The sequence below is a fragment of the Chiloscyllium punctatum genome, chromosome 3, assembly GCF_047496795.1.
Source record: "Chiloscyllium punctatum isolate Juve2018m chromosome 3, sChiPun1.3, whole genome shotgun sequence".
In the NCBI taxonomy this organism is placed as follows: domain Eukaryota; kingdom Metazoa; phylum Chordata; class Chondrichthyes; order Orectolobiformes; family Hemiscylliidae; genus Chiloscyllium; species Chiloscyllium punctatum.
Genome location: NC_092741.1, coordinates 100,626,047 through 100,639,975, shown reverse-complemented (window position 1 = coordinate 100,639,975; position 13,929 = coordinate 100,626,047). Strand labels below are relative to the sequence as shown.

The window sequence follows — 13,929 nt, the reverse complement described above, 5'->3', positions numbered from 1 at the left end:
GTGTTGAACCTTTTGTCTGTATGTTTTATCCATCAAGCGTCTCACAGCAGTGTCTAGGTCAATGTTTATTCCTGACAATTCTAGGGTATCGTTATAAGGTTGAAATCTGAGATGCTTGGAACATAGGGTGAGCGATCAGTATGGCCTTCAATACCTTCCTTGGTATAGCAAAGCTGTTAATATTCAAGTTATCTGCCCATTTAGCATATTTGAAGAGGGCCTGGAGAATTAAGCGTATGGCTTTCCCACCTACCCTGACCTATTCGCATATTATGGTGGTGACAGTGTCAGGTAGTTGCCTGTCCTGAGGCCTATTCTGGGCATTGGCTATTTAGGCTAATAATTCCACCTCCACCATTATTTTACAGGAGAAGATGGAGCCAGATGCATAGTCCAGCAGCTTGCAGACTATGGATTGCTGTCAAGCAAAAAATGGTGACACCTGCTTTGAGAATCTCCTGGGTCCATCAGAGACCATCCACCCTTCCACACAAAATCATTCTACTCCTTTAGCCCTCTCTTGCTGGCCTTGCTGGCCTCCCAAATTCCTTATTCGCCTTGCTGAATCTGCCAGTTATGCCTGTCCAAAATTTCAGAATTACCTTTATATTTGGGCTCCAACAATTCTTCCTGGGAAATGCCTGTCGTCCAGCTGTAGCCATCAGTGTGCATTTGATTCTGGCTGCTGGGACTATAGACCTGCCATACAAACAGATTGGCTAGCAGCTGCCTAAAACAGAATTTATTTTCGGTTGGGAAGGGAAATTCTATTCTGAATTATTCAGGTCTGCTTCAAGCATAAAATGGCAACCAGTTTTTGGGTGGATGGGCCTGCAACTGACTTGTTAGTGAGGGGCAGACTGAATACAATAGCTCATAAAATCCAGCCATGCACTCACTGGTGCAGAATGAATGAGGTTAGTTACTAAAGGGTAAAGAGCATTTCGTAACGATATCACAGTTTGAAGATAGCAGGAAAAGAATGGATGGTGGGAGCAGTGAATTCAATTGTGCAGAATATTTAAGTAACTTTGCCACACTGTTTTACATTTACTAGTGGTCAGCATCAATCTTAATAGTTTCCTAATGTGGAGATCATTCATTTCTATTTTTGTTTATTTCAGATCTCTAGCATCTGCGGTTCTTTGTTTTAGAAACATTCAATCATGGGATGCCTGAACTGAATGATCAAAATTAGAGGTGGTGATATAGATTGGGAGAATTTGGGAGCATGGGGTGGAAGTCAAAGAACATTTGCTTCAATTACACTGGGGGAGTGGATACAGTAACTGACTCAAGTGTTATATCACAAAGACACACAAGGAAAAGATGAAAATGCTAGGAAGAGCTAGGAAGTTCAGATAAAAGGATTACTTCTTTGCACATAGTGTACAGGAAATTTGAAATGTTTCTGTACAGAATGCTATTGAAGCTTGGGCAGTTGAAAATTTCAAAACTGAAACTGATCAACTTTGAAACATTGGCACAAGAGTAGGACAATCAGCCCCTGCAGCCTGTTCATTTCATGAAATCACATCTGATGTGTGGCATGATTCCATATTTTTTTTAGATTAGATTAGATTACTTACAGTGTGGAAACAGGCCCTTCGGCCCAACAAGTCCACACCACCCCGCCGAAGCGTAACCCACCCATACCCCTACATCTACATTTACCCCTTACCTAACACTATGGGCAATTTAGCATGGCCAATTCACCTGACCTGCACATCTTTGGACTGTGGGAGGAAACCGGAGCACCTGGAGGAAACCCACGCAGACACAGGGAGAACGTGCAAACTCCACACAGTCAGTCGCCTGAGGCGGGAATTGCACCCTAGTCTCAGGCGCTGTGAGGCAGCAGTGCTAACCACTGTGCCACTGTGCCGCCCACCTTTTACCCACATCCCTCAAAACTTTGCTTAACAAAATGTTATCTACCTCAGATTTAAATATAACAAATGATCCAGCTTCAACTGCTGTTTATGGAACAGAGTTCCAAACAGCCACCATCCTATGTGTGAAATGGACTGACCCTAATTCTCAGATTATGTCCCTGTATTTTCGTATAACTATATAATCATATAGTCATACAGCATGTAAACAGACCCTTGTGGTTCAACTTACCAATGCTGACTAAGTTTCCCAAACTAACTTATGCCCATTTGCATCCATTTGGTTCATATCCCTCTAAACCTTTCTAATTTATGTACCTGTCCAAATGTATTTAAATGTTGTAATTGTACTTGTATCTAACACTTCCTCTGACAGTTCATTTCAAATATGAACCACTATCTGTGAAAAAATTGCCCCCAGTTATCTCTTTTTCCTTTTACTTTAAAATTTTGTCCTTTTGTTTTTGACTCCCATAGCATAGGGAAAAGACCTTTGCTATTCACATAATCTATACTCCTCTTCAACTACCTATGATCCAGTGAGAGGTCCCAGGTTAATCAACCTCACCTTATAAAAAAACCCCTCTAAATCTTGATGATCACCCTTCTAAATTGTTGAGAAAAAAAAGGCCTAAATATAAATAATTTATCCTCAAAACCTAATGCCTGAAGTTCATTGTACTTCATTGAACCTACATTGTATAAACCTACATTGTACTTCCTTCAAGGCCAATATATCTTTTCTAAGTAAGATCTGCTCAAAGTACTCCACATTTGGTCTTATCCAGGTGTTGAGTGATAGCAGCATTTTGTTTGGTTAGTCCAGGCTAAATGTGTTAATCTAGGTGAATGGAGTTGATACAGATGCTGAATGTTGGCAAGTGTAATTGAAGCTGGGTTGAACGATTCCTCTTCCTATACACCAACTGCTCCACTAGTCACATAGCTCTGAGTTACCATGGATTGAAACAATTTCAATTTCAGCTGACTATCATGGTTTGAATTTCATCTTACTGTTGTGACATCGGAATATCTCAATGATTTGTGATAAATTTTATTCTTCTCAAAATGGTTTTCATAGCAAAGACAGGAATTGCTGGAAAATAACCTCAGCAGGTCTGGCAGTGAAAGTGAAGTTAACGTTTTGAGTCCAGTGATCCTTCACTGAGAACGGTCACTGGGCTCGAAACATTAACTCTGCTTTTTCTCCAAAGATGCTGCCAGACCTGCTGAGTTTTTCCAGTAATTTCTGTTTTGTTTTTATTTCCAGCAGTTTTTTTTTACAGAGTGTAAAGGTTTTACAGTTCACTAACTATTTAAACATACAAACCAATAAAACAGAAGTTTCTGGAAAAGTTCAGCAAGTCTGGCAGCATCTGTGCAGAGAAATCAGAGTTAATCTTTTGAGTCTGGTGACCCTTCCTCAAAGGGTTCCTCAGAACAATCCGAGGAAAGGTCACTGGACCTGAAAGGTTAACTCTGATTTACACACATGCTGCCAGACCTGCTGAGCTTTTCCAGCAACTTCTGCTTTGGTTTCTTAACGTACAGATGTTTTCCCATTCATTAAATGTAAAAAATAAACATTGTACTTTTAATGTACATGCAAATATCATTGCTTACATATTTCGAGTGCAGTAAAATAGTTTAAATAAACAAATAATTGTCTAATCTCTATCGTCTCGCATTCACTGCAAAAGTAATACGGGAGAAAATCGCAAACTAATGTGGATTGAGAGTAATAATCTGATTGAGAATAATCTTTAGTGTATAGGCTGTAGCCATCCTCTTTCTCCGAGTTCATATTTCTGTGCTTCATTAACTTCAAAAAAAGGCGGTGTACTGAAAATACTTGACTTGAACCTCGTCATCTTTTCTAAATTCAGGATAACCCGAAACGAACAGCAAAATGTCCACATTGTTATTCCGGGAAAACTCTTGCTCCTTGCATTGGGAGAAGAATAATCACATAGTTCTGTCATAGCCGTCGGAAAACAGTATGACCCCAATGGGAATGAAATTGCAAAATAAAATATCACGTTGCATTTTCTATGAATTTATTCATCCGTAACCGCTATAAAGAAGATGAAAACATGTCAGGAGTGGGATTCGAACCCACGCCTCCAGAGGAGACTGCGACCTGAACGCAGCGCCTTAGACCGCTCGGCCATCCTGACTTACATGAGACATCCGTGAATCTGTCCCTATAAGAGCTCTCGCGAGAGTGTGACTGTAGCGTTAGTAAAACCGTCTCCTAGTAACGATGAGCTCGCTGAAAGTCAGCGATGTGAAGCAGGTGGCGCGGCTACAGGTAAGAGCCGTTAGTTTAGGTGGTTGGAAAACGGATTGGTCTTGCTGGAGGGTAGACTTCTTCACCACAGGCACTCATGTCCCCAAACATCAACTGGACTGCCACCTCACAACTCACCACCTGAGATAAACCACAGAAAATAAATTGCCGACCCCCTTTTCACATTGTTATTGTTGTTGGTCACCTGTGCGTGGAAATCTCAGGCGGAAATACACGTGCCTACTTTCACAAACTTTCAATTTAAGTACGACAACTTGCACTTTAAATCAATGTTCATCTTATTTTCAAATTTAAATTTGAGAGGCTTAAAATCGTAATACCGAATTAATAGTGTTGTGATAGGTAATTTCATCATGATTCAAAGTTAGAGAGAAGACTCACAACAAATATTTAATTAATTATTCATATTGTACGATGAGCAATCTTTAATTAACTCTAGTTTTTAATTTTGCTGAAAGGAAAACAACTGTTTTTTTTTCTCTTACACTCATCAGAACTCATGTAAGTATCTCAAATTTCAACGGTAACTCTGAGAAAATTATTCTAATTGGCCGATATTTGGTACCAGATGAAATGTATTTTTAATGAATGAGTCTGAATCTTCTGCCCCACTGCATATGTCTGATATAGACTCATAAGGATTTTCTTACATACCTTAACACAATCCATCTCACACTCATTGACTTTTGAGATAGAGAAATCAAACATACTCCCTTTCCTTGATGTGTTTATTAGTTAAGAAATCTGCTCATAGTTGCTCCACTACGGTCTATCAGAAGCCTACCTTCACCAGTCATCATAAATATTTGGATTCGTAAACTTCCAATCATTTTAAGATTGGTTTTAGCAAGTATGTGAATAGGCCTTAGCTATTTGCTCACCTTGCAAGCATGATGCAGAAAAAGGTGGCATCAAAGCTACCTTATGGGACAATGGCTATTCTGATCAGACCATTATTCACTGTGTATTGCACAAACTTGCAAATGGGCAAAAGGCCACAACTTTCAGACCTGAATTACACTGGAAGGGCAAAATCTGTCAAAAATTTGAGTAATAGGTTAAGCAAGTCATTTCACACTGTTATGATGCAGTGGTAATTTAAATGTAGCACTGCTGTTAGTCTACCACAGAACTGTCCAATATTATACATGAATTTCAGCACTGACATGGCCTATGTACCTGCATTGCACTATGTATCAATGATTGGTTAATTGAATCAAAAGGCAGATTCAGTTGATAGTTTGTAATAGGCAGAGAACAGAATATGCTCAACCAGGCTGCACTTGTGAAACCTAATACTAATGTATACTGTTAACTGTAATTCTATAATTGGGAAAAACTTGCTGGACAATCTGGAGTTTCTTTTATTCAGTTTTGGGATGTAGATGTTGCTAGCTGGCCAGCATTTATTGCCTGTCCCTAGTTGCCCGTACGAAGGTGGTGGTAAGCTGTGATCTGGATCTGCTGCAGTGATGTAAGTTGACTTACAATGCCCTTAGAGAGAGAATTCCAGGATTTTGACCCAGCCATATAGTTTCAAGTCAGGATGGCAAAGTGCTTGGAGGGGAACGCGCACATGTTGGTGTTCCCACGTATCTGTTACCTTTGTACTTCCATATGAAAGTGGTTGTGGATTTGGGAAGATGCTATCTAAGGATCTTTGCTGAATTTCTTAATTGCATCTTGGAGATAATGTACACCGTTGTGCTGAGCATTGGTAGTGAAGGGAGTGAATGTTTGTGAATGTGGTACCAATTAAGCGGATTACTTTATACTGGATGGTGTCGAGCATCTTGAGTGCTACTGGTGCTGCACCCATCCAGGCAAGTGGAGAGTATTCCATCACATTTATGTTTTGTAGATGGGGGACAGGCTTAGAGAGTCAGATGAGTACTCATTGCAAGATTCCAACCATCTGACTTGCTCTTTTGGCTATATTTATATGGTGAGTCCAGATGAGTTTCTGGTCAATGGAAACCCACAGGATGTTGATAGTGGGGTATTTACTGTTGGTAAATGACCATTGAATGTCAAAGGGTGGTGGATAGATTGTCTCTGATTGTTGACAGTCATAGCCTGGCATTTGTGTGGAGTGAATGTCACTTGTCAGCCTAAGTTTGGATATAGCCTAGATCTTATTGCATGTGAACGTGGACTGCATCAATATCTGAGAAATTAAGAATGGTGCTGAAAATTATGCAATCATCAGCGAAAATCCCAAATTCTGATCTTATGATGGAGGGAAGGAAACATTATTGATGAAGCAGTTGAAGAAGATTGGGCCTCAGTCACTTCCTGAGCAGCTCCTGCAGAGATGACCAGGAGCTGATAAGACTGACCTCCGACAACCACAACCATGTTCCTATGTGCCAGGTATGATTCCAGTCAGCAGAGAATTTACCTTCAATATCCATTGATTCCAGTTTTGCTAACAGCTACATTAACAAAACATACATGATAATGTGGCTCATTTACACTTGCCAACAATGAATACATTCTGACCCAGAGATTTGTTCTCTGAAAACCAGAGTAATATATTCATCTTTGCATCATTGGACTGAACATGTTGCTGCACATCATTATGCTTCATCAGTTTTACACCTGCACTGTGTGTTAGCAACTGACACAGCAAAAAGTCTACACATGCTTCAGTCATTTAGGCTTTTTTTGCAGTCAGAGTGGAGTAATATTCATTCACATCATTTTCAGTCAGGGGCTCCCGGCACAGTAAGTTAAAGACAAGAGATACAGAAATTGCTGAAGAAACTCAGCAGGTCTGGCAGCATCTAAGAGAAAAAAGCAGAGCCAATGTTTTGGGTCCAATGAACCTTATTTAGAACTGATTGTATCCAGGGAATGATGGAGACACAGGAGTTGGCGGGGGGAGGGGGTATATAAGGAGTAAATGATTGGTGAAAATAGAGCCTAGAGAGAGAAACAGCAACAGGGCACACAGTGGATGGAATGGACAGTGGTGAGCTGGGGAGAAAGATAAGTTGATAATAAAGAACATTAGTCAGTGAAAATGGGCTGACTGTGATGAAAGCAGTCCATATGATGACATGGATAGGGGAATGGGGTGGGTAAAGGACCTGGATGAAGGTGTTCAGACCGTTAAATAATTGAGCTTGATATTGAAATTTGGATACTCGGTAGTCCTCAAGATGCATTTTATTTTAGTTTGTGCTGGAGCACTGTATAGAGCATGAGACAGAAATGTTGTCCAGGACTGTTGATATGTTGAGTGGCAGGCAACAGGAAGCTCAGGGTCATTTTTATGGACAGAAAATAGGTGTTCTGCAAAGCTGTTACCTAGTCTGCATTTTGTCCCCCCATTGTCATGGAGATCACACTGTGAGCATGAATAAGGCAGACCAGGATTGATTAAAGTGCAGGTAAATTACTGCTTCACATGATAGGTGTGTCCGAGCCTTTGATAGTGAGGAAGGAGGAAGTAAATAGGTACATGTTGCATCTTCTGCAATTGTAGGGGAAGGTGCCATGGGGATGTGGAAAGATGTTGGGAGTGGAGTAGAAGTGAGCTAGGATGTCCCAAAAGGAATGGCCTCCACGGAATTCTGACAAGAGAGAGTATGGGAATGTGTGTCCGGTGGTGGTATTCCACTAGAGGAAGTGAGAATGGCAGCTTATAATCCTTTGAATGTTGGCAAATGTTGCCACTAGATGGTGGCAAGTGAGGACAAGGAGGATCTTATGGATGTTGTGGGAGGGAAGAACATAGAACATTACAGCGTCATATAGGCCCTTCGGCCCTTGATGTTGCACCGGCCTGTGGAAACCAATCTGAAGCCCATCTATCCTACACTATTCTATTTTCATCCATATGTTTATCCAATGACCATTTAAATGCCCTTAAAGTTGGTGAGTGTATTACGCAGGCAGTGTGTTCCATGCCCCACTAGTCTCTGAGTAAAGAAACTATCTCTGACATCTGTCCTATATCAATCACCCCTCAATTTAAAGGTACATCCCCTCATGCTAGCCATCACCATCCGAGGAAAAAGGCTCTCAATGTCTACCCTATCTATTCCTCTGATTATCTTATACATCTCAATTAAGTCACCTCTCAACCTCCTTCTCTCTAATGAAAACAGCCTCAAGTCCCTCAGCCTTTTCTCATAAGACCTTCCCTCCATACCAGGCAACATCCTGATAAACCACTTTTGCGTGCTTTCCGATGCTTCCACATCCTTCCTATAATGCAGCGACCAGAACTGTACACAATACTCCAATGCAGCCGCACCAGAGTTTTGTACTCTTGCAGCATGATCTCGTGACTCCGAAACTCAATTCTCCTACCAATAAAAGCCAACACACCAAATGCCTTCTTAACAATCCTATTAACCTGAGTGGCAACTTCCAGTAATGGGCTAATTATTCCTGTTGCTCCTTCCAAAGTGAATCACCTCACACTTTTCCACATGAAACTCCATTTGCCACCTCTTAGCCCAGCTGTGCCTTTGGTACCTGCAACATCCTTCAGCACTGTCCACAACTCCACTGACCTTAGTGTTATCTGCAAATTTACTAATCCATCTTTCTAAGCCCTTATCTAGGTAATTTATAAAAATGACAAACAGAAGTGGCCCCAAAACAGATTCTTGAAGTACACCACTAATAATTGAACTCTAGGATAACCATTTCCCATCAACCACCACCCTCTGTCTTCTTTCAGCTTAATCCCATGCCTCCGTATTTTCTCCAATAACCTACCGTGGGGAAGCTTATCAAACACCTTACTGAAATCCATATACACCAGACCTCTCCCATGTCCTATGAGAAAGGGTGAAGGCACAAATGTGGGAAATGGGTGGACATGGCTGATGGCCCTGTCAACCATGGTGGTTGGGAATCCTCGGTTGAAGAAAAAAGTGGACATTTCTGAGGACTCCCTGTGAAAGGTGGCATCATCAGAATAGAAGTGACAGAGACATGAAACTGAGAGTATGGAATGGGTCTTTACAGAAAGTATGAGGATGTACAGTCCAGGTAATTGTGGGAGTTGGAAGGTTTGACATGAATAGTAGTGGTTAACCTGTACCCAGAAATGGAAACAAATGTTGAGGAATGGAAGGGAGGAGTCAGATAAACTAGATTCCAGATGAGAGATGGAAGCAGCACTCATCATTGATATACTGGAGAAAGAGTTGTGAGGAGGGACCAGGTAGAATGTTCCATGTGCCCCACAAAGACATATAACAGAGGCCATGTGGGAACCGTGGCCATACTTTTGATCTGAAGAAAGTCAGACGAGTTAAAGATGAAGTTGTTTAATGTGAGGACGAGCTTGGCCCAATGGAGGAGGTGCATGGGGACAGTTCAGATGTTTTTTTTGAGACCACTCTGATGGGGATTGCACATCCATGATAAAGAGGTAGCTGGTGCTTGTGAACTGAAAATTCTGAAAGCATTGTAAAGTATCAAACTCATTATTGACTTTCAGTGGGATATTACTCATGCCCCCCTACACATTAACAGCACAGTGATGGAACGAGGGGAGAGTGTCAAGCTCCTGGGAGTGGTCATTACCAACAAACTTTCTTGAACTCTTCACGGACACACTGGTTACAAAGGCCCAACAACGTCTCTTCTTCCTCAGGCAGCTGACGGCGAATACCCGTGCCAACTTTTGTGGGTTCGCCATTCTGTCTGAATGTATCACTACCTGGTATGGCAACGGTACCAGTCAAGATCGGAGATGGTTACAGAGAGTGGTGAACTTGGCCCAGACAATCGCAAAGGCCAACCTCCCATCTATAGAATCCATCTTCCAGGCCCGCTGTCAAGGAAAGGCCGCCAGCATTCTCAATGATCCATCCCATCCTGGCAATGCTTTTTTACAGCCTGTACCACATGGGAGAAGTTCCATGCACCAGCCGGTTTTGAAACAATTTCTACTCTACTGTTTTAGAATACTGAATGGACTCACAATCTCTTAGCAATTGCCTATACCTGTGTTTTGTTTTGCCGCTGTTTACCTATTATTTACTAATCTATGCTATTTAACTCTGTGATCTGCCTGTATTACATGCAAAACAAAGCTTTTCACTGCGCCTCGGTACACATGACAATAAATCTAATTCAATTCAATTCAATTCAGAAGAAGCATGGATTAAAGTGGGAAGAAATGAATTGTGAAGCACAGTGCAAGCTCGAAGAACAACACCTCATTTTCCACTTTTGCGCCCTGTGGCCCTCCAGACTCAATATCGAGTTCAATAATTTTAGGGCCTGAACTCTCCCAAGTCGTATCCGCCAACTCCACACGCCAGCCTTGTTAGCACATTGTCTGTGCCATTACACACTATCCATTGCTAGCTACTAACAGACTCCATTAACAGCTATTTAATCTCCCAGCCAGATCGTTATCTATTCTGTTGTTTGTCCAACCATTATTTTCTCTCTTTGGGCTCTATCCCCACCTATCATTTGCTCCTTACCCCTTCCCCGCAACCTATCTTCTGCACATAAACCACCATTTTCCTAGCCACCATCAGTTCCAAGGAAGAATCACTGGACTTGAAATGTTAACTCTGATTTCTCTTCTCAGATGCTGCCAGATCTGCTGAGCTTTTCCAGCAACATCTGTTTTGTTGTTGAAGAGATGAATTCTGTAGGGCAGGAGCAAGCAGAAGTGATGGAGGTTCACAGGCAAACCTGCTTGTGGATTTTGGGAAGGAGGTAGAAGCAGGCTGTGCGGGGTTGGGGACTATGAGCTTAGAGGCAGTAGGGGAAAAGATTTTTCCCAATAAAATGAGATTAGTGACCATTGTGGACACAATAGCCTGATGTTCAGTGGTGGTCTCATGGTCCGAGGGAGACAGAATGTATCACCTGAGAGCTGAAGCACAGCCTCCACAATGTAGAGGTCAGTATGCCAGGCAGCAACAGCACAACCCTTGTCTGCAGGGTTGATTACAAAGTCAGGGTTAGATCTGAGAGCACTGTCCACCCAGTTCAGAGGGAGATAGGTTGGAATGAGAGAGGGAAGCAGAGCAATTAAGGCGACCAGTGTCACATTAACAGTTCTCAATTAACAGTTCGAATGCAAGTAAAAGACCGAGGGGTGAGGGTGATGTCCAGGTGGAGGGGAACCGTTGGTGGCAGGTGAAGGGTTCAGTCGGTCTGTGAAAGGACTCCTCTCCAAAGAAATGGACTTGGAAGCAAAGGTGATGGAAGAAGATTTCAACATCATGTCATGCCCAAAATTCATTGAGGTAGGATGCAGAGGGATAAAATAAGACCTCTGTTGAGTGCAGAACGTGATTTTGATTTTATTGTCATGTGTAATTTACAGTAGGAATACAGTAAAATACAGTGAAAAGCTTTCATTTGTCGCCATGCAGCAGCACCATTTTGAATAATTTAAAAATAAGGAAGGAAAGAGATATAGCTTGAGAAGAGCCCATCAGTCCTGAGCCAGCTCATCACAGTCAATGATACCTGTGCTACCATGCCTCTACCACTGCTTCACCACCATCTACACCGGATTCAACTGATACTGAAGTTGCTGATCCTCAGGCACTATCTTCGTGGGTGGATACTCCTTTACTACTGCATCACAACTGCCTGTGCCAGACCAACCAACATCAGAGTTGTGTTTCTCATCACTAGGCCCACCCTGTTCATCAACGTTGCCATAATGCCCTTGTGTTACAGCCTCACTGCTGCCAGCGTCAGACCCAACCAACAATGAAGTCGCTGATCCTCAGGTGCCATGTTGCCTCTGTCGATGTAGCAGCTGCCGATTCCAGGTCCTGTCCTTGCTCCAGAAAAGTAAGTAGGGGTTCACTCTGTTCCATGCTGGACCCATTCAAGGTCTGCGTCCTGGGCCTGTTCGAGATCCATGGTAGGTCCGCTTGAGGTCTGCACCTTGGGCTCAGCTCAAGACCACTTGATGCCCCACCCCAGGTCCGTTGAGGTCCGCCACTCGTCTCTCACTGCCACCAATGCCTTCCAAGCTCAGGGCAAGATCAGTAAGTAAAGAAAAGAGAGGGTGGATAAAAAAGAAAAAAAGCAAAGCAGTTGGAATGGCAAGCTCTGGCACAGGAGCCCTATTCCCAATCTTTAACCAGATCCGGATCAGACAGCATAACAAATAAGTTATGTCAAGGGCAGCTTCTGAGGGCATGTAATTTAGATTAGATTAGATTCCCTACAGTGTGAAACAGGCCCTTCGGCCCAACATGCCCACACCGACCCTCCGAAGAGCAACTCACCTAGTCCCATTCCCCTACGTTTACCCCTGACTAATGCACCTAGTACTACGGACAATTTAGCATGGCCAATTCACCTGACCTGCACATCTTTGGACTGTGGGAGGAAACCCACACAGACACGGGGAGAATGTGCAAACTCCACATAGTCACCAAAGGCTGAGAATCGGACCTGGGAACCTGGTACTATGAGGCAGCACTGAGCCACCGTACTTTGGACAGTAAAAGTCAGGTCCATCTCTTTCTTGGGGGTGGCATTGCAAATGTTGGGCAGTGGATCACTGATAATCCCTGTATATTTTTTGGTGTTGAGTGGACCTCTGAAACAGAAGCGTCCGGAAGTAGAAACAATGCGTTGGCATGCTGATCACCATAAGTGGAGTCAGGCAATTAAGAGGAAATAAAACAAAGAACTGTGGATGCTGGAGATCTGAAGCACACAGAAACAAAATTTGCTGAAGAAACTCAGCACATCTGGTAGTATCTATGGAGAGAGAACAGTTAATATTTCAAGTCTAATGACTCTTCAACTGTTCTGCAGTTTTTGTGAGCTTAGAGGGAATGTTGTCTTAGCTCTTTCTGCCCTATTATGGACCATTTTATTCTGGGGTGAAAGAAAAGAATATATCAAGTGAGATGCAAATGGGTAGCACAGTAATGCGGAAAAGGTGGGGAGGTGTCTCAAATGAGTGATTCAGAGACGGAGAGTAGCTTGGCAATATGTGGGGAACGGGGTGTTTGAGAGTGAGTGAGTGAAGATGTTGCCTTGGCGGGAGGTGGGTGCAGTGACAGTGATAGACTGAGTATGAGGTAGGAGAGAAAACATGGTGGCACTTAACCTTGGCAAAACAGGAAAGGTCATTGACCTTCTTCCTACACTGTTGGACATTCCTCTGGACAGCTCAGACTGGTTGATGACCTCAGACAAGGCTGGCTCAGTTTGGTATTGTGGTCTCCACTAGCAGTCCTTAAGAAGTCTGCACAACCCTGTCCACCAGGACCTCCAGGCTCCTGTTCTCAAAGTGGAGTGCCAGTTTCACCTTGACTGTCATACCTGTGGCAAATTCCATGAACTTTGAGCACTTGTCAGTTTCATTATGGCCTTTCAAATATGGAGCTGGCGCCAAAGATAACAGTACATTCTGGCATATCCCGTCAGTGGTGAGTTCTTCAGACTAAAATTGGAAAAGAGCAGAGTCATAGAGGCATGGTGGATTGTTAATAAGCTGAGTTTGGGATGATAGAGTGAGGGAACTCGCTAGGTAAACCTTACTAAGACAAACCTGAGATGAAACCACACTCAGATGAAAATTATACTTAACATAGAGTATTGTAGGCTTCAGCCCAGGAATTCTGTATCATATAACTCACCATATGACTCCCAGAGTCTGTCCATTATCTACAAGGCACAGGTCAGGAGTCATGATTTGGAGATGCCGGTGTAGGACTGGGGTGTACAAAGTTAAAAATCACACAACACCAGGTTATA

The 13,929-nt window shown here is 42.7% G+C and overlaps 1 protein-coding gene and 1 non-coding gene across 2 annotated transcripts in view; one reads left to right on the top strand and one right to left on the bottom strand.

Annotated features, from left to right (window-relative positions):
• Positions 1-3,986: 3,986 nt before the first annotated feature.
• On the bottom strand, positions 3,987-4,069 carry trnal-cag (transfer RNA leucine (anticodon CAG)). Its single transcript has one exon. It is a non-coding gene; the product is annotated as a tRNA-Leu (tRNA).
• An 86-nt stretch (positions 4,070-4,155) lies between these two features.
• The window catches only part of c3h8orf74 (chromosome 3 C8orf74 homolog), a 36,688-nt gene continuing 26,914 nt past the window's right edge, over positions 4,156-13,929 (top strand). Inside the window, exon 1 of the mRNA XM_072549048.1 lies at positions 4,156-4,203. Within this exon, the coding sequence (XP_072405149.1) occupies positions 4,156-4,203 (48 nt within the window). The remainder of the gene's footprint in view (positions 4,204-13,929) is intronic.